This window comes from Ranitomeya imitator, chromosome 6 (genome assembly GCF_032444005.1).
Source record: "Ranitomeya imitator isolate aRanImi1 chromosome 6, aRanImi1.pri, whole genome shotgun sequence".
NCBI classification, from domain to species: domain Eukaryota; kingdom Metazoa; phylum Chordata; class Amphibia; order Anura; family Dendrobatidae; genus Ranitomeya; species Ranitomeya imitator.
This window is the reverse complement of record NC_091287.1, coordinates 288942757-288963760: the sequence shown is the minus strand read 5'-3', so window position 1 is coordinate 288963760 and position 21004 is coordinate 288942757. Positions and strand designations below refer to the sequence as shown.

General features: G+C 43.0%; 1 protein-coding gene across 6 annotated transcripts in view; it reads right to left on the bottom strand.

The window, feature by feature from the left end:
- The window catches only part of RELCH (RAB11 binding and LisH domain, coiled-coil and HEAT repeat containing), a 190901-nt gene that overhangs the window by 132431 nt on the left and 37466 nt on the right, over positions 1-21004 (bottom strand). For 4 of the 6 annotated variants that reach the window (XR_011314046.1, XM_069730630.1, XM_069730628.1 and 1 more), the window contains exons 3-5: positions 16532-16603; positions 16362-16417; positions 285-398 (exon numbers count right to left, since the gene is read on the bottom strand). Coding sequence is in view for 5 of the 6 variants with exons in the window: in XM_069730630.1 (XP_069586731.1) it covers positions 285-398; positions 16362-16417; positions 16532-16603 (242 nt within the window). In the remaining variant the exon portion in view is untranslated. The remainder of the gene's footprint in view (positions 1-284; positions 399-16361; positions 16418-16531; positions 16604-21004) is intronic. The other 2 variants (XM_069730633.1, XM_069730632.1) reach the window with 1 other exon arrangement.

Sequence of the window (21004 nt, the reverse complement as noted above, 5' to 3'; positions counted from 1 at the left end):
GCATGTATGTATGTATGTATGTATGTATGTATGTATGTATGTATGTAAACATGCATGTACGTACGTACGTATACGCACACACCCATACGGTTTATGTTGTTCCGCTTCCATTCACACCGGATATCTGACCACTGCTGAGGCTGAAAACAGATGATCGGTGAGGATGCCAGGTGTCTGAGCCCCACTGATCTGATACTTGTGTTAAGGATGGGTCATCAATATTGTAAGGCTGGACAACCCCTTTAATAAGAAACTAACATAAATTAAAATAGAATGCACCTTACCTGGTCATCATTTTCATCAGAAAAGGTTATAGAAGTAAGTTTGTTGTTATTTTTCAATAAATACTCATTGACAAGGAAATTTAGTGCTCTTTTCTCAAGAGGTTTTATAGGCTCCTAGACAAAAAAAAAATTAGATTAACAAGGTCCATTTATTCACATTGTTTGAGCAATTTAATAGTCTGGGTAAATAACAACAAGCCACCAATCAACTTACCCTCCTATGTGATGTTACCTGTGTGAGATCAATTGTTAAAGGGAATCTGTCAGCAGACATTTGCTATGTAATCTGACAGCATCATGAGGTAGGGACTGAGACTCCGATTCCAGCAATCATGATAGATTCACCGTTTCCTCTGCTGCAGATCTAGCAGAGCTCAGTTGTTGAGCTGCGTATAACCCTGCACATACCACAGCTTTCTGTGTACATTGCATAGCGACAGAGAGCTTCTAATCAGTGGTAAATGCATGGCTGGACAAGAAGGCATGAGGCCAGTTGTCCTGTAGTGATAATCATCTGTAAAGGTACCGTCACAATCAGCAACTTTGCAACGAGAACGACAACAATCTGTGACGTTGCAGCGTCCTGGATAGTGATCTCGCTGTGTTTGACACGCAGCAGAGATCTGGATCCCGCTGTGCCATTGAGGGTCAGAGCTAGAAGTCCAGAACTTTATTCGGTCGTCAGGTCGGCGTGTATCGTCATGTTTGACAGCAAAAGCAACGACGCCTGCAATGTTTTTACATGAAGCTAACAACCAGCGAGAACGAGAAGTACGTCACTGGATCGCTCCTGCATCGTTCTGGTGTTGCCGTGTTTGACGTCTCTACAGCGACCTAAACAGCGACGCTGCAGCGATCGGCTCGTTGTCTATATCGCTGCAGCGTCGCTTAATGTAACGGAACCTTAACCCCTTTCTGCCATTAGACGTACTATTGCGTCCATGTGGGGTGGGCTTTACTTCCCAAGGACGCAATAGTACGTCATATGCGATCGGCAGCGCTCACGGGGGGAGCGCCGCCGATCGCGGCCGGGTGTCAGCTGTTTATCGCAGCTGACATCCGGCACTATGTGTCAGGAGCGGTCACGGACCGCCCCCAGCACATTAACCCCCGGCACACCGCGATCAAAGATGATCGCGATGTGCCGGCGGTACAGGGAAGCACCGCGCAGGGAGGGGGCTCCCTGCGGGCTTCCCTGAGCCCCCCGCAGCAACGCGATGTGATCGCGTTGCTGCGAGGGTCTCACCTCCCTCCCTGCTCCCTCCAGCCCCGGATCCAAGATGGCCGCGGATCCGGGTCCTGCAGGGAGGGAGGTGGCTTCACAGAGCCTGCTCAGAGCAGGCACTGTGAAGCAGCCTGCACTCCTATCAGATCAGTGATCTGACAGAGTGCTGTGTAAACTGTCAGATCACTGATCTGTGATGTCCCCCCCTGGGACAAAGTAAAAAAGTAAAAAAAAAAAATTTCAAATGTGTAAAAAAAATAAAAAAAAAATATTCCAAAATAATGAAAAAAAAAAAAAAATATTATTCCCATAAATACATTTCTTTATCTAAATAAAAAAAAAAAAACAATAAAAGTACACATATTTAGTATCGCCGCGTCCGTAACGGCCCGACCTATAAAACTGGCCAACTAGTTAACCCCTTCAGTAAACACCGTAAGAAAAAAAAAAAAAAAACGAGGCAAAAAACAACGCTTTATTATCATACCGCCGAACAAAAAGTGGAATAACACGCGATCAAAAAGACAGATATAACTAACCATGGTACCGCTGAAAGCGTCATCTTGTTCCGCAAAAAACGAGCCGCCATACAGCATCATCAGCAAAAAAATAAAAAAGTTATAGTCCTGAGAATAAAGTGATGCAAAAATAATTATTTTTTCTATAAAATAGTTTTTATCGTATAAAAGCGCCAAAACATAAAAAAATGATATAAATGAGGTATCGCTGTAATCGTACTGACCCGAAGAATAAAACTGCTTCATCAATTTTACCAAACGCGGAACGGTATAAACGCCTCCCCCAAAAGAAATTCATGAATAGCTGGTTTTTGGTCATTCTGCCTCACAAAAATCGGAATAAAAAGCGATCAAAAAATGTCACATGCCCGAAAATGTTACCAATAAAAACATCAACTCGTCCCGCAAAAAACAAGACCTCACATGACTCTGTGGACCAAAATATAGAAAAATTATAGCTCTCAAAATGTGGTAACGCAAAAAATATTTTTTGCAATAAAAAGCGTCTTTCAGTGTGTGACGGCTGCCAATCATAAAAATCCGCTAAAAAACCCGATATAAAAGAAAATCAAACCCCCCTTCATCACCCCCTTAGTTAGGGAAAAATTTAAAAAATTTATTTATTTCCATTTTCCCATTAGGGCTAGGGTTAGGGTTAGGGCTAGGGTTAGGGTTAGGTTTAGGGCTAGGGTTAGGGCTAGGGTTAGGGTTAGGGTTAGGGCTAGGGTTAGGGCTAGGGTTAGGGCTAGGGCTAGGGTTAGGGTTAGGGCTAGGGCTAGGGTTAGGGTTAGGGCTAGGGTTAGGGCTAGGGTTAGGGCTAGGGTTAGGGTTAGGGCTAGGGTTAGGGTTAGGGCTAGGGTTAGGGCTAGGGTTAGGGCTAGGGCTAGGGCTAGGGTTAGGGTTAGGGCTAGGGCTAGGGCTACAGTTTGGGTTGGGGCTAAAGTTACAGTTAGGGTTTAGATTACATTTACGGTTGGGAATAGGGTTGGGATTAGGGTTAGGGGTGTGTCAGGGTTAGAGGTGTGGTTAGGGTTACTGTTGGGATTAGGGTTAGGGGTGTGTTTGGATTAGGGTTTCAGTTATAATTGGGGGGTTTCCACTGTTTAGGCACATCAGGGGCTCTCCAAACGCGACATGGCGTCCGATCTCAATTCCAGCCAATTCTGCGTTGAAAAAGTAAAACAGTGCTTCTTCCCTTCCGAGCTCTCCTGTGTGCCCAAACAGGGGTTTACCCCAACATATGGGGTATCAGCGTACTCAGGACAAATAGGACAACAACTTTTGGGGTCCAATTTCTCCTGTTACCCTTGGGAAAATACAAAACTCGGGGCTAAAACATATTTTTTGTGGGAAAAAAAAAGATTTTTTATTTTCACGGCTCTGCGTTATAAACTGTAGTGAAACACTTGGGGGTTCAAAGTTCTCACAACACATCTAGATTAGTTCCCTGGGGGGTCTAGTTTCCAATATGGGGTCACTTGTGGGGGGTTTCTACTGTTTAGGTACATTAGGGGTTCTGCAAACGCAATGTGACGTCTGCAGACCATTCCATCTAAGTCTGCATTCCAAATGGCGCTCCTTCCCTTCCGAGCTCTGCCGTGCGCTCAAACGGTGGTTTCCCCCAACATACGGGGTATCAGCGTACTCAGGACAAAATGGACAACAACTTTTGGGGTCGAATTTCTCCTCTTACCCTCGGGAAAATACAAAACTGGGGGCTAAAAAATAATTTTGGGGGGAAAGATTTTTTTTTTTTAATTTTCACGGCTCTGCGTTACAAACTGTAGTGAAACACTTGGGGGTTCAAAGCTATCACAACACATCTAGATGAGTTCCTTAGGGGGTCTAGTTTCCAAAATGGTGTCACTTGTGGGAGGTTTCTACTGTTTAGGTACATTAGGGGCTCTGCAAATGCAATGTGACACCTGCAGACCATTCCATCTAAGTCCTCATTCCAAATGGAGCTCCTTCCCTTCCGAGCCCTCCCATGCGCCCAAACAGTGGTTCCCCCCCACATATGGGGTATCAGCGCACTCAGGACAAATTGGACAACAAATTGTGGGGTCGAATTTCTCCTGTTACCCTCGGGAAAATACAAAACTGGGGGCTAAAAAATAATTTTTGTGGGAAAAAATTTTTGTTTTATTTTTACGGCTCTCCATTATAAACTTCTGTGAAGCCCTTGGTGGGTCAAAGTGCTCAGCACACATCTAGATAAGTTCCTAAGGGGGTCTACTTTCCAAAATGGTGTCACTTGTGGGGGGTTTCTACTGTTTAGGTACATTAGGGGCTCTGCAAACGCAATGTGACACCTGCAGACCATTCCATCTAAGTCTGCATTCAAATGGCACTCCTTCCCTTCTGAGCCCTCCCATGTGCCCAAACAGTGGTTCCCCCCACATATGGTGTATCATCGCACTCAGGACAAATTGGGCAACAAATTTTGGGGTCCAATTTCTCCTGTTACCCTCAGGAAAATACAAAACTGGGGGCTAAAAAAATAATTTTTGTGGGAAAAAAATTTTGTTTTATTTTTACGGCTCTGCATTATAAACTTCTGTGAAGCACTTGGTGGGTCAAAGTGCTCACCACACCTCTAGATAAGTTCCTTAGGGGGTCTACTTTCCAAAATGGTGTCATTTGTGGGGGGTTTCAATGTTTAGGCACATCAGTGGCTCTTCAAACGCAACATGGCGTCCCATCTCAATTCCAGTCAATTTTGCATTGAAAAGTCAAATGGCACTCCTTCGCTTCCGAGCTCTGCCATGCGCCCAAACAGTGGTTTACCCCCACATGTGGGGTATTGGCATACTCAGGACAAATTGTACAACAATGTTTGGGGTCCATTTTCTCCTGTTACCCTTGGTAAAATAAAACAAATTGGAGCTGAATTAAATTTTTTGTGAAAAAAAGTTAAATGTTCATTTTTATTTAAACATTCAAAAAATTCCTGTGAAGCACCAGAAGGGTTAATAAACTTCTTGAATATGGTTTTGAGCACCTTGAGGGGTGTAGTTTTTAGAATGGTGTCACACTTGGGTATTTTCTATCATATAGACCCCTCAAAATGACTTCAAATGAGATGTGGTCCCTAAAATAAAATGGTGTTGTAGAAATGAGAAATTGCTGGTCAACTTTTAACCCTTATAACTCCCTAACAAAAAAAAATTTTGTTTCCAAAATTGTGCTGATGTAAAGTAGACATGTGGGAAATGTTATTTATTAAGTATTTTGTGTGACATATCTCTGTGATTTAATTGCATAAAAATTCAAAGTTGGAAAATTGCGAAATTTTCATAATTTTCGCCAAATTTCCGTTTTTTTCACAAATAAACGCAGGTACTATCAAATAATTTTTACCATTGTCATGAAGTACAATATGTCACGAGAAAACAATGTCAGAATCACCAGGATCCATTGAAGCGTTCCAGAGTTATAACCTCATAAAGGGACAGTGGTCAGAATTGTAAAAATTGGCCCGGTCATTAACGTGCAAACCACCCTTGGGGGTAAAGGGGTTAAGTGACACATTGCTGAAATCAGGGTCTCTGTTTTTACATTATGGTGATCTCAGATTATAAAAGCAAAAACCTGTTGATGAAAGCCTCCAGGTAACGAGCCACACTGGAGCCTATTGAGGCAGTTAAATCCTCGGCAAATTCTCCACACCCGCTCCCCTTGAGCGACCAGTTTCTGCCTGCGTGTATATATAGGGAGAGACCTTTCAGTCTAGGGAGTAGGTGAGGAGAAGCAGCTGGGGACCCACCTGCCCAACTATTCTCCTGTGCGGCTTGAACACCGATGGCTTGTAAAAGTATGTTTTTCACTGAAACACCGCAGCTTTCAGAATCAAACATACCTGGCAATTGCCAGATAGATGTGGCCTGTGGATCAGTATTCAGGTTCCCTTTAAAATCGGAAAAAATATTAATGCCAGCTATCATATCTGGCCATTATCTAACTTGCATGGAAATTCCTGATCCAAAATAAATCAGAAAGCCGCTTTATGGAAAGTTTTCATAACATATGTAGCCACAGTGGATCCATCTGCTCTGTAAAAAGTGTTCCTACTTTAATAAAATATTCCACAAGCCAATAACTATCATGTCCTAATAGTTTGCTCATATCAGCCATTTTAATTTTCAATGGGGCATGATGACAACATTTGACAGAAGTTACAAATCAATGCTTATAACAGAGTCAAGTTTCAAGCACTGAATACAGACTTACATGATAGCCACTTATTGGTGGGCACTAGAGTGAGGAATGAGCATTCCTTCTGGAGGAGAGCAATTTTGCATTGTATTCTCAGGGGTGCAGATGGGCTGACAGATTTTGATCATCATGTGCATTTACAAGCTAACATGCAGTGTAGTAAAGAAGCAATTGAGTGATTACAGTATAGTAATGTCAGTAAACAGTAGATATTGTGAATCGGTTTGCAAGACCCAGTCCAGCAGCCACGTCAGTAATCTGTGGCTGCTGGAAAGGAGCACTGAGGTCCGGTCTCCTACCTGGGGCACTCACAACCCTTCTTTTAATTTGACGTTTCAGAAGGCTGGCTAATCAAAACAGGAACAATGAATAAATGACACTTTCCATACGTCTACTTTACATCTGCATCTTTTTCAAATGTCACTTTACTTTGTTAGGATGTTAGAAGGGTTAAAAGTTTAGCAGCAACTTATTTTTTCAACAAATTTACAAAACCTGTTTCTTTAGCGATCTATTCAAATTCTAATGGACCTCGAGGCGCCTATATATTGGAACTCCCCAAAAGCAATACCATTTTAAAAGCCGCATTGTCAGGAAATGCTTTAATCCTTCAGGTGCTGCATAGGAAATAATGCAAAGTGGAATGAAAAAAAGAAATTCAATTTCTCTAAAAATGTTGTTTTAGCCCCAATTTTTTCACTTTTGTTAGCAGTAACACCAAAAAGTGGACCCCACAGTTTGTTACCCACATTGCTATGAGTGCAGTGATACCTCACATGTAGCCAAAAAGTTCTGTTTGGATAAACGACAGAGCAGCCAAACTTGGCTGAAAAATGGCAGACACCATGTCGCATTTGCAGAACCCCTAAACAGCAGAAACCCCCCACAAATAACCCCATTTTCAAAACTACACCCCTCAAGGATTTTATCCAGGAGTATAGTGAGCATTTTGAGCCCACAGGTACTACACAGAATTTGATAACATTAGGGTATCATATTGAATATGTCATATCGCCATCATTTTTTTTTTTTTTTTTTGCAACTTTTGAAAAAACCCTAACCTCTAACCCCTAACCCCAAGCATAAAGACAAAGAATTATAGAAATAAAAATGATAAAATAAAGAAATGTAATCTGAATGGGGGTACGACACGGGGGGAGGTGGGGGTGATGAAAGGGGTGCACAGGGAGAGGCACAGTCCAAGAGCTCCCATATTTATTCATTACTGAGCTTTTGATCACTGTGGTAGGGTCTATCACAGTGATCAAAATTTAGGAACCAAGAGGAATAATTCACGCGGTAGCCGGTGGGCAGATCTCGGTGCGCACACTGCACATACGCCTGCCATTTTGCTTCAGGAGCAGGAGAGCTAAGGGATGGTGGTTCCAATATTAAGGCTCCTGTGGGTGGCCTGGGGACACTTTTTCTCATGTGGTTGGGGACTGGAAAAAACAGCCCTTATTGTGTTCTTCAGGGTCTCAACTACCCCTGGTGGCTGAAACAATAGATATTTTCCAACTCTGGGGGGCGCTATTACCTTATTCCCTTGGAGGCTGCAGTTTTTGTGTGCATCGGTGGGTGTAAGAGGTTAAAAAGCTGATAATCAAAACTTAGAACTAGAAATAGTGACAGAGGCTTCAGATTTACAATGGCTCTTCAGCAACGCTTACACATCAATTCAAACACTGATTTCACAGGAATTGAGGAACGGACTGACCATGTAAAGATGTTGCTGGACTTTGAAAGTGCTACAAGCTGGAAGGGAGGTGAAACTGTGCTGATAGGTTCCCTTTAAGATGATAATTTTATTATCTAAACTTTGTGTCTGTACAAATAAGAAATATAGGTTAAGGTTTGTATTTTTGTATGTCAGCCCTAAAGAAGATGGCAATCTGCATGGTCTATATAGACAATACAGAGACATGTGCGTTTGATGACAGCGGAGATGAATAGGAAGCAATAAACAGAGAAACGCTATAGATTACAGTGTCTAGGAAGTGATCGTGTCCTGTCCCCTTCCCCCCATTGATCAGAGCATGACAGGGAATATGCATTCATCTGTCGCCTTATCTGTGAGCCCTACAATACTGAGTCATCCAAGCCTCCAGCAGGAAGATAGAGTTCTTTAAAGAGGTTGGCCACTTTCACTGGTTAGTGCAGCTTTCCTCACAAACGGACCAACTCTTCTGTCTATAATATGGCTGCTGGTTGAAGAGCATGTGACCCGATCAGTCCATTAGCCTCCTCTTATGTTGGGCACTTTAATAAGGGGGTTGTCCAGTAGTGGATAACCCCTTTAATGACAGATAATCTGATGTTTTGTTTTTCTGTGGGCCAACTGTGCAGTATAGAAATATTAATTAAAGTAATGCCATAGGCAGAAATGCCATCACTTTATGATCAGTGGGGAACAACTTCTGGGTCCCCAATGATACAATAATAAAAAGGACATAGCGTTGATGTCCTCTAAGAGGCTTTCGCCAACCCAGTTGTACAGGTATTTGCACTTGCCCACTTTACTTGGATAGGGTGGTTCTGCAGATCCCTGTACAGTGGATTGGTGGAGAGGTGCTGAATAGTGAGTGGCTTGGGTGCCTCTGAGCTGGGAAGAACAATGAAGGAGCTAAAGTCATTAACCAGGGTAGTGCATGCCCCAGACCTACACGAATCACAAACTGATGGGGCATTACTGTAAGAAAAGTATGGGAAAAGATTAGTGATGTTACTCGAGATTTCCCGAACACGCTCGGTTGTCCTCCGAGTATTTTTTAGTGCTCGGAGATTTAGTTTTTATTGCCGCAGCTGAATGATTTACATCTGTTAGCCAGCATAAGTACATGTGGGGGTTGCCTGGTTGCTAGGGAATCCCCACATCTACTTATGCTGGCTAACAGATGTAAATCATTCAGCTGCGGCAATAAAAACTAAATTTCCGAGCACTAAAAAATACTCGGAGAAAAGACCCCCTTGAGTGTGGATCTTATCGTCCCATACTGCTGGTTAATGTGGATTATAAGATTTTCACCAAGGTTCTAGCCACTAGACTAAATACTATTATATTAAACCTTATACACCCTGACCAGACTGGGTTCATGGCCGGTAAAAATACCTCTATTAATATTAGACGAGTCCAATCAGTAGTCCAATTTAGGTCTTTAGTGACGGATAATAATTGGGCTCTGGCATCACTGGATGCAGCCAAAGCCTTTGACTCCCACGAATGGCCTTTTTTATTTGCATGTTTGAGGAGATATGGCTTCGGGGCTAGGTTTCAGAAATGGGTAGGTGCAATATACCTATAATGGTATTAGATGATGTAGCCTATAAGGTAAGACATCACTTATGGGTGATACCAAGATAGAATATAAGTGAGAACAGTCGTTGTGAATGCAAAATATACTGTCCCACACTCTCAAGATACCTCTGGTTAATAACACGAGCACATAAGTGCAAGAAATGTTAAGCCAGGTAACCCTGTATGTATAGGTATTGGCAGGTATCAAAAAAAGCAGATAATAGACAGGCAGGAGGGGGGTAAGGCAAATAAGGTGAAAATCAAATATAACGCAAATGTTAAAACAAGAACGATCTCACCAATTGCCGTGGCTCAGGTAGGTATAGCCCATGGTTTGCGGAGTGGAGAAATCCATAAATCAGCGATGTAGGGAGACAATACCCTGTCAATCCCTAAAAGGACTAACTGTAAACCTACGTTCCTGAGCTCCCGCCCTTACAAGGGCAGTCCACAGCTACCCCTAAACAATATCATGCCCTGCACTCTCCCTATTAGAACGTCCCGACGCGTTTCTTCGCAGGCCGAATCATCAGGGGACTTGCCTGCCTGGGAGCTAAAGTGCATGAGTGCTATAATGAAGAACAAAAGGACCTGCCACCCTCCATATTAGACTGAGGAGAGTGGGGGGAGTTATACGTCCACTTAAATAATCTGGTGAAAGGCATGATTAGCCAATCACATGCTGAACACAAAGCATGTGATCAAAATAAGGGTGAGCAAATGCTTAATACAGCGATATGTAACTAAACCGATGATCAAAAAGAAAACCCAAATACAGTAAAAGCCGCAGAGTACTGTATTCAATAGTACCTGTAAGGTACTGGTCCGGCATCTAGACGCCATCGGTCCGATGAGAAGACACGAGGGAGAAACTTCCGGTGACAGTGGAAGTTTCAGTTGCCAGGATACATAGACGCTGACGAGCGCTAGGACGCGCCGGAACCCAGAAGCTTCCCTATAGACCGGAAGTAATGGTTACTGGGTTACCAAGACGCTGCCCTGCGCTATGACGCACTGAAAACAAACCGGAGATGATTTGCGTTATATATGATTTTCACCTTATTTGCCTTACCCCCCTCCTGCCTGTCTATTATCTGCTTTTTTTGATACCTGCCAATACCTATACATACAGGGTTACCTGGCTTAACATTTCTTGCACTTATGTGCTCGTGTTATTAACCAGAGGTATCTTGAGAGTGTGGGACAGTATATTTTGCATTCACAACGACTGTTCTCACTTATATTCTATCTTGGTATCACCCATAAGTGATGTCTTACCTTATAGGCTACATCATCTAATACCATTATAGGTTTTTTTGTTTTGGGGTGACATTATTTGTTTTTGTTATTGTCATAGTATATTTTTACCTTGTATAGATTAAAGGTTAAGTTTTAATTCCTACTAGAGCTGTGTTCCTATTATATTGGTAGGATCTTGTTGGATACATCCAATTGGATTTATTTAGTATTGTTTTTTTCTCATAGGTGCAATATACGCAAAACCTGAAGCTCGTATAATTATAAATAATTCAGCATCGGAGTCATTTTCTCTATCTAGAGGGACAAGTCAGGGGTGCCCCTTCTCCAGAGCTATCTTACATCGTAACATAGTTATTAAGATTGAAGGAAGACTTTAAGTCCATCTAGTTCAACCCATAGCCTAACCTAACATGCCCTAACATGTCGATCCAGAGGAAGGCAAAAAAACCCCCCATCTTTGCTCTTGCGATTGAGGCATGGCTATACGCATGCGGGCTGTTATGAAAGGCAATTCAGTACCACAATGGACATAGCGGTCAGAGCACATACAGTGATCTGACAATAACCCAAAATCATAGAACGAGCTCTGAGACGTGGGAACTCTGCAGACCGCAATCCCTAATCCTCTCCAAACAACACTAGAGGCAGCCGTGGATTGCGCCTAACTCTGCCTATGCAACTCGGCACAGCCTGAGAAACTAACTAGCCTGAAGATAGAAAATAAGCCTACCTTGCCTCAGAGAAATACCCCAAAGGAAAAGGCAGCCCCCCACATATAATGACTGTGAGTTAAGATGAAAAGACAAACGTAGAGATGAAATAGATTCAGCAAAGTGAGGCCCGACTTTCTTAACAGATCGAGGATAGAAAAGGTAACTTTGCGGTCTACACAAAACCCTAAAGAAAACCACGCAAAGGGGGCAAAAAGACCCTCCGTACCGAACTAACGGCACGGAGGTACACCCTTTGCGTCCCAGAGCTTCCAGCAACAAAATAGACAAGCTGGACAGAAAAAATAGCAAACAAATAGCAAAGAAGAACTTAGCTATGCAGAGCAGCAGGCCACAGGAATGATCCAGGGAAAAGCAAGTCCAACACTGGAACATTGACAGGAAGCCAGGATCAAAGCATTAGGTGGAGTTAAGTAGAGAAGCACCTAACGACCTCACCAGATCACCTGAGGGAGGAAACTCAGAAGCCGCAGTACCACTTCCCTCCACCAACAGAAGCTCACAGAGAGAATCAGCCGAAGTACCACTTGTGACCACAGGAGGGAGCTCTGCCACAGAATTCACAACAGCGGGCCTCTCCAAATATTGTGGGTATAAATATAGCCGACCGTTTAGAGACTATTGGTTTATATGCGGACGATATTTTATTCATGGATAGGGCAGAAGAGACGCTCCCACATGGGTTACTATTATAGATACATTTAGTAAATGCACCGGATTATATATTAATTGGGATAAATCCGCCCTATTGCCTCTCTCTCATAGCCCAATGACCCACCTTGCTACTTTGTCTTCGCTACCTATGGTGTCTCATTTTAAATATCTAGGTATTAACATATCCAAAGACAGTGAGCTTGATCTACAACTTAATATTATTCCTCTACTGGAATTAGTCAGAATTAAGTGTGCCTCGTGGGGTAAACTTTCGCTATCTGTAGCTGGCCGTATAAACTTAATTAAAATGGTTTTACTTACTAAACTCAACTACTCTCTCCAACATAGTGCGGTGTTGATTCCTAAATCCTTCTTCACGAATCTAAATTCCTTGACCACGTCTTTCATATGGGGGAAAGGCAGACCCAAACTTAAACTTTCTACTGTACAGAGGTCCAAACAGATGGGGGGAGCCGCATTGCCGGATTTCTAATTATATTACCTAGCCGGACAAATTAAGGCTTTGAGTAAGTGGATGCCCAACAATCACCTACCCAACTCAGAAAGTCACTTAATGCATGCTGCAAAGGTGGACTGCCCATTAGGCTTCTTAGAAACAAATAAACCTGGTGTCCCTCTACCTCTATTTAAATAAGCACGGTCAGTTTGGAGATAAATCAAAAAAAGTCATCCACTTTGTGGATATTCTAGCAGAGATACCACTGTGGAACAATTATTATTTTCTGGTGTAATTGGGTCACCGGTCTGCTAATTTTTGGATTTCACAATGTTTTCTCGATTCAAGATTTGTATGATAATGGAGAATTGATGTCCTTTGAGCAAATTCAGTCTAATTATACAGTCCCGAAGTCCCAGTTCTTTCATTTTCTTCAGCTCAGATCAGCTACCCAGTCACATCTACGTTATGCGAGTTTGACTCAAATTATCTCATCTTTCCCTTTGATAGGAATTCTTAAAATCGCAAGGTCCCCAGGGTCTCATCTCAGCTTTATACACATACATGTTATCGGTCGGAACCAATTCTGCTATTGTGTCAATTAAGGGAAGGTGGGAAGCTCTCATTCCTGATGCTCAAGATGAGGCTTGGGAGGAAATTCTTGAATCTCCGATTGGAGTGTCCCCATCAGTCAATAATAGAATAACCCAATTATATATCATACATCAGTCATATTTAACTCCATTGCGGCTCTTTAAGATGGGTCGGTTTCAAACATCGGAATGTTTCAGATGTCATTCACTGGAAGCAAACTTTACACACATGGTATGGGGTTGCCCCATTATTCAGTCTTACTGGAGCCAGGTAGCGTTGCTGTTGACTTCTCTAGTACAATCCCCTGTTCCTCTCAGTCCCTTAGTTTGTTTATTTGGGGTGCTAGATGGTGAAGTCTGGGGACACTATGTTAAGATTTTTCTACGTGAGACACTCTTTCTGGCTAGGAAGGTGTTGGCATTGCATTGGATGGGTAGTGTAGACCCCTCTCTCGGGACGTGGATAGAATTGGTAAACTCGATCATACCGTATGAGCGGATATTATATCAAAACAGGGGCTGCTTAAAGAAGTTTGATAAGACTTGGGACAGGAGGAACTCTTCTTGTCTTACTGTATCAGGACATGGTGGCCTGGCACCACCATGAGAATCATGGTTGAAATGCATTAATACATACTCTACAGCATCAGATAGTTATTATAATATATATAGATATCGGGCGGCAGATTAGGATAAGATAGTTATGACTTAATTGGTTGTATAATGAAGGGGAGAGGAGGAGAGAGAAGGAGAATACTTTCCCCCTTTTTTTTTTCCTTTTTTCTCCCCTCTTTCTTGGATACATGCTACCAGGCCGACATGAAGTTATGTCATATTTTCTAGTATGCTTTGCCCAACTGTGGGCAAAGCCGAAAAGCATTAGTGCGCACTATGTCCCGGAAGTATTTCGCTGTGTGCCGGGACATAGTGCGCCGGCGCATGCGCACTAATGCTTTTCGGCTTTGCCCACAGTTGGGCAAAGCATGCTGCGCATGCGCAAGGCAAGATTGCCTTGCGCAGGCGTGTACTACGGAGGACACAGCATGAACTTCAACCCAATATTGCTGCCAGCATGCAGCCAGCGGGTAAGGAAAGGGAGGAATCAAACACCCGAAAACCCCGCCCATATGACCGCAAACCTGTCCTGCCAAATTCAGGTGACAGGTTCCCTTTAACATGTGCCACCCTGTTTTTAAAGGGATCACAAGTAATTGGACAATTGACTCCAAGGCTATTTCATGGACAGGTGTGGGCAATCCCTTCGTTATGTCATTCTCAATTAAGCATATAAAAGGCATGGAGTTGATTTGAGTTGTGGTGCTTGCATTTGGAAGGTTTTGCTGTGAAGTAAACATGCGCTCAAATGAGCTCTCCATGCAGGTGAAACAAGCCATCCTTAAGCTGCGAAAACAGAAAAAACCCATCCGAGAAATTGCTACAATATTAAGAGTGGCAAAGTCTAAAGTTTGGTACATCCTGAGAAAGAAAGAAAGCACTGGTGAACTCATCAATGCAAAAAGACCTGGGCGCCCACGGAAGACAACAGTGGTGGATGATCGCAGAATAATCTCCATGGTGAAGAGAAACCCCTTCACAACAGCCAACCAAGTGAACAACACTCTCCAGGAGGTCAGCATATCAATATCCAAATCTACAATAAAGAGAAGACTGCATGAATAACTACAGAGGGTTAACTGCACGTGCAAGCCACTAAAAAAGGCTAGACTGGACTTTGCTAAAAAAAACATCTAAATAAGCCAGCACAGTTCCGGAAGAACATTATTGGACAGATGAAACCAAGATCAACCTCTACCAGAAAGATGGAAAGAGAAAAGTATGGCGAAGGCGTGGTACAGCTCATGATCCAAAGCATACCACATCATCTGTAAAACACGGTGGAGGCAGTGTGATGGCTTGGGCATGCATGGCTGCCAGTGGCACTGGGTCACTAGTGTTTATTGATGATGTGACACAGGACAGAAGCAGCCGAATGAATTCTGAGGTATTCAGAGCCATACTGTGTGCTCAGATCCAGCCAAATGCAGCAAAACTGATTGGTCGTCGTTTCATACTACAGATAGACAATGACCCAAAACATAAAGCCAAAGCAACCCAGGGGTTTATTAAAGCAAAGAAATGGAATATTCTTGAATGGCCAAGTCAGTCATCTGATCTCAACCCAATTGAGCATGCATTTCACTTGTTAAAGACTAAACTTCAGACAGAAAGGCCCACAAACAAACAGCAACTGAAATCTACCACAGTGAAGGCCTGACAGAGCATCAAAAAGGAGGAAACATAGCGTCTGGTGATGTCCATGAGTTCAAGACTTCAGGCAGTCATTGCCAACAAAGGGTTTTCAACCAAGTACTAGAAATGAACATTTTATTTAAAATTATGTAAATCTGTCCAATTACTTTTGGTCCCTTTAAAAACAGGGTGGCACATGCTAAGGAGCTGAAACTCCTAAACCCTTCATCCAATTTTAATGTGGATACCCTCAAATGAAAGCTGAAAGTCTGAACTTCAACTGCATCTGAATTGTTTTGTTTAAAATTCATTGTGGTAATGTCTATAACCAAAATTAGAAAAATGTTGTCTCTGTCCAAATATATATGGACCTAACTGTATGTTGTCACTGTTTTGGTTAAAAAACTAATTTAAAAAAACAAACTACTCGGAGGACCCCCGAGCATGCTCAGGAAATCTCGAGTAATGAGTATATTCGCTCATTACTAGAAAACATCTGTAAATCTTAAGACCTCAGCAAACCTTTTCACAGTCTATACAGCAAAGCCGACAAGTGCAGTTTTAGCCTATTGTGTGAAGAGGGAAAAATTTCAGGACAAACCCGTCTGATGCATCCTTTGGTAGCTAGATGTACATTATCTACCAACTTGAATACGTGTCTTACTCCAGCCTACGGAAAGCTAATGAGTCTGGGCAAGTCTTTAGACACAGATTAGAAACTACAAGAATATTGAACATCAGCAGCAGGGTGGTAAGTACGGTATATTAAGAAATATCTTATCAAGTAGAGCACCAAGAAGTTGCCCCTGAGCTTTGAAAACCACCATATATTCCATGTTTTGAAATTTTTTATGTGAAATAGAAAAAAAAACTTCATACCTGAATTTCAGGACTCGATTTATAATTCTTGCGTTCCTGCAAAGGAACTTCATTTTCTGAAACACAGAAATTAAGTAAATTGGCACTCTTATAAGATCAGCTGTAAGTGTTACCTCTGTTAGTAATGTGAATTAAGAAAACTAGGTAGAAGAAAATCGTATGTACACCACCTGCAGCCAGTGTAAGGTTGACCCTGAGGGCCTGAATGGTCTCCTTGGCTTTCCGTAGCTCAAACTCCAGGACTGGACAGGGTTTTGGATTAAACACACACAGGCATCCAACCAAGAAAAGGGAAACAAAAATAAAAATAAAAAGCAAGGATGGGTGTGGAAAAATATATATACAGTTTGTATTGAAACAGAAAGCATGCAGTCTAATGGATCTCATGAAAGCATGCAGCAGAGTTGGCTTAGCAAAACCATGGGCATCCTTTTCTTCTGTGGAAATGAATCTAGCCAAACCAAGTTCACAGTTCAAGCTGTCTGACAAAGTTTAGGCAGAGGGAAAACAAGCAAACGCACATTCTGGTGATCTCATCAGAGTCATTTTTTATTGGAGATTGGACACTATGGCTTCTTAGTCTACACTACACTCAGAATTGGAAATCAAACACTTATTGGTGTTCTACAGGCAGGATATCGAGGACCTATCCTTAGGATAAGTCATTAATATTGGATCTATTATGGTCCCACAAAAGGCACCCCTTAGATCAGTTGTTATTTGACCCAACAACAGAAGAACAACCTAAATGCTTCTTCATACGTCAGCATTCATTCTTGTATGCAAAAATTAGTCTGAGCTTCTTCAGCGGATCCGCAGCAGTTTCCCATGAGTTTACATTACAATGTAAACCTATGGGAAACAAAAAACGCTGTGCACATGCTGCGGAAAAACACACGCGGAAACACAGCGGTTTACATTCCGCAGCATGTCACTTCTTTCTGCGGATTCCGCAGCGGTTTTACAGCTGCTCCTATAGAAAACCGCAGTTGTAAAACCGCAGTGAAATTCGCAGAAAAACCACGGTAAATCCGCAATAAAATTGCAGCAAAAACAGTGTTTTTGCCCTGCAGATTTATCAAATCCGCTGCGGAAAAATCCGCAGTGGACCAGAATACGTGTGCACATAGCGTCAGATTTTGGTCAGTGTCAGTTTTTTACAATCAGCATTTTATCACTTTTTCATGGATGGAAAAATAATTGGGTTCTCAAACTTCTCCTATCCAATGGTCCACGAAAAATAGACAAGTGGATTGTTTCCGTTTTTTTTTCCACATGCTTGCATTGGTGAGTTTTCTCAATATAGGCTGAAAACCCCAATCACTTGGACTGTAAATTGTTTGGGATTTGAACACATCCTAATGTCCACATGGGACATAAATGAAAACCACCTACAAGCTCAGAGCCAAGAACTTGATGGGGTCTATTCCAGGCCACGGACACGATAAAGACTATGTATCTTTAGCAGGTGGACCAAAGGTCACAAGGACTTGTTGGGCACTCCGCCCTGGATCGCCTTGCACATCTGGTGGTTCATACACACCTCGAACCTGTCCACATCCGGTAGTGCCCAAGTTGTCCATTCAAGAAGGAAACATTTGCTTGTCATTTGGGATTGCTTCCAGTAATATGCTGGAGAGTTAGGCTGTGTGCACACGTTGCTGATTTTTCGCGTTTTTTTGCGATAAAAACAGCATACAATAAGCATCCCATCATTTAGAATGAATTCCGCATGTTTTGTGCACATGATGCATTTTTTTCTGCGAAAAAAACGCATCGCGATAAAAATCGCAGCATGTTCATTAATTTTGCAGGTTTTTTTTGCGGATTTCCCACTATAAAATGCATTGGGAAATGTCCGGAAAAAAATCGCATCAAAAACGCATGCAGATTTCTTGCAGAAAATTTCAGGTTTTTCTCAGGAATTTTCTGCAAGAAATCCTGAACGTGTGCACATAGCCTTAGGGTACTGTGGTGGTATAATGTATTATGTAGGGAAAAGATCACAAACCGTGTGGCTCGCAGGACTATTATGTGTGGCTCGTTTATGTCTGTCAACTTGGTGCATTAGCGCGAAGTATAGCACACAGCTATGAAGAGCAGGTCTCCAGATAGTGACAATTGTAAGTAGCCCCACACAGAAGAGCAGATCTGGATGTGCCTATACTGGCAATGGGGTTGGAGAGAAAAATTAAGTGCCAAGCTGGAGATAGGACGATACTGTCAGATAGAGGGGTGCTTGGAGCTGGATGGCATAGCGTGGTGGAAGTGATGGATGCAAGAATACTGAAGGAGGGCAAGATGGAAACTCCTAGATGTAAGTCTATAGCCTTGGTGTAGTTTCCGTGGGAAGCTTTGTCTGGTATTACACCAATATTGGGGGATCTGGGTGTCACTTCTGAGGGGGAAGCAGATACTGAATGTCACTATACGGGTGGGTGGGATGCTCTGGCTATGGCTCGCGAGTTAGGAAAGGTTGGGGACCACTGGTGTAAGGTAACCTGTACTGTTGTCTTATACTCTCCTGTATGGTAAATCATATTACCGTATATACTCGAGTATAAGCCGAGATTTTCGGCCCATTTTTTTGGGTTGAAAGTCCTCCTCTCGGCTTATACTCGAGTCATACCCAGGGGTCGGCAGGGGAGGGGGAGCAGGGGATGTCTAATTATACTCACCTGCTCCTGGCGTGGTCCCTGGTTCCCCAGCAACTTCTTCCTGTACTGAGCGGTCACATGGTACCGATCATTACAGTAATGAATATGCGGCTCCACCTCCCATAGAGGTGGAGCCACATAGTCATTACTGTAATGAGCGGTAACGGTGACAGCTCAATACAGGAAGAAGCTGTGGTGCCAGGGAAGCAGGGACTGCACCGCGCCAGGAGCAGGTGAGTATAACGGGGAGCGCTGCGCGATATTCACCTGCTCCCCGTTCCGGCGCCACTCCATCTTCAGCGTCTTCTGCAGTGACGCTCAGGTCAGAGCACGCGGTGACGTGGTTAGTGCGCGCTCTCTGCCTGAACGTCAGTGCGGAAGACGCTGAAGACGGAGCGGTGCCGGGTCGAAGTCAGGTGAATATTGAAAGTGCCGGGGGCCTGAGCGATGGAGAGGTGAGTATGTGATTTGTTTTATCGCAGCAACAGCAAATGGGGCAAGTGTCTGTATGGAGCATCTTATGGGGCCATAATCAAGGTTTGTGCAGCACTATATGGGGCAAGTGTCTGTATGGAGCATCTTAGGCTACTTTCACACTAGCGTCGTACTCGGCCTGTCGCAGTGTGTCGGGCCGACGTACTGACGCTAGCAGTGAATGCGCCGCACAACGGGGGCAGCGGATGCATTTTTCCAGCGCATCCGCTGCCCCATTGTGAGGTGTGGGGAGGTGGGGGCGGAGTAATGTTTTTTTCAGCCGACGGTCCGCCACAACAAGGTGCAACCGTCGCACGACGGTTGCGACGTGTGGCAAAGCGTCGCAATGCGACGCTAATGCAAGTCAATGGAGAAAAAACACATCCTGCAAGCACTTTTGCAGGATGCATTTTTTCTACAAAACGACGCATAGCGACGTGCAGTGCACGATGCTAGTGTGAAAGTAGCCTTATGGGGCCCATCAAACTTTATGGAGCATCTTATGAGGCCATAATTAACGTTTGTGGAGCATTATATGGGGCAAGTGTCTGTATGGAGCATCTTATGGGGCCATAATCAAGGTTTGTGCAGCACTATATGGGGCAAATATCTTTATGGAGCATCTTATGGGGCCATAATAAACATTTGTGCAGCATTATATTGGGCAAATATGTCTATGCAGCATCTTATGTGGCCATTATTAACCTTTATGCAGGATTATATGGGGCATATATTAATATGGAGCATCTTATGGGGCCCATCATAAACTGTATGGAGCATTATATGGTGCTCCTGATTCAATATGGATATTCAAAAACATTTAATCTACTGATGTCTATATTAGTTTTACTTTTATTGGTATCTATTTTTACTTTTGACATTTACCGGTAGCTGCTGCATTTCCCACCCTAGGCTAATACTCGAGTCAATAAGTTTTCCCAGTTTTTTGTGGCAAAATTAGTTTAAAGAAAATGAAGATGCAATAATTTGCCACCAATCTGTAGCGCAATTGACTTATGTAGAGTGCAGATGATAATTAGGACAATTTCATACATTTTGCTTTTACTGTAAAATGATTAAGATTTTCTGCCCGAAAAATCCAGATGGAAAATCGACCGCATATCTGCCTTGTGGGCGGATAATAAAGGGGGATAGAGATATTCAGTATATCAATCAGTCTACAACATAGTGCCTGCTGACAGCATAGCATCCTCAATAACACAAGCTACATTTAGAGTATTTCTAAACATGTAATCATTCCTTGATATGTTATAGCCACAGTAGTTTTCATCAGTGGGAGGCTGGGCTCTTATGCTTGAGCAGAGCTCCACAGCTAGTCTGTGGCCCATACACCACTTGGCTCACACTGTAGCACTACCTTAATTTAAGCGATTACTGGAGCCGACCTGTATCCCCCCGATTAACACTACTAAATAGGGGCTATAACACAAAGTTACTCAAATGGAAACACCCATATAATAAGAAAGTGGTTTGGCAGACTGAGATCAAATG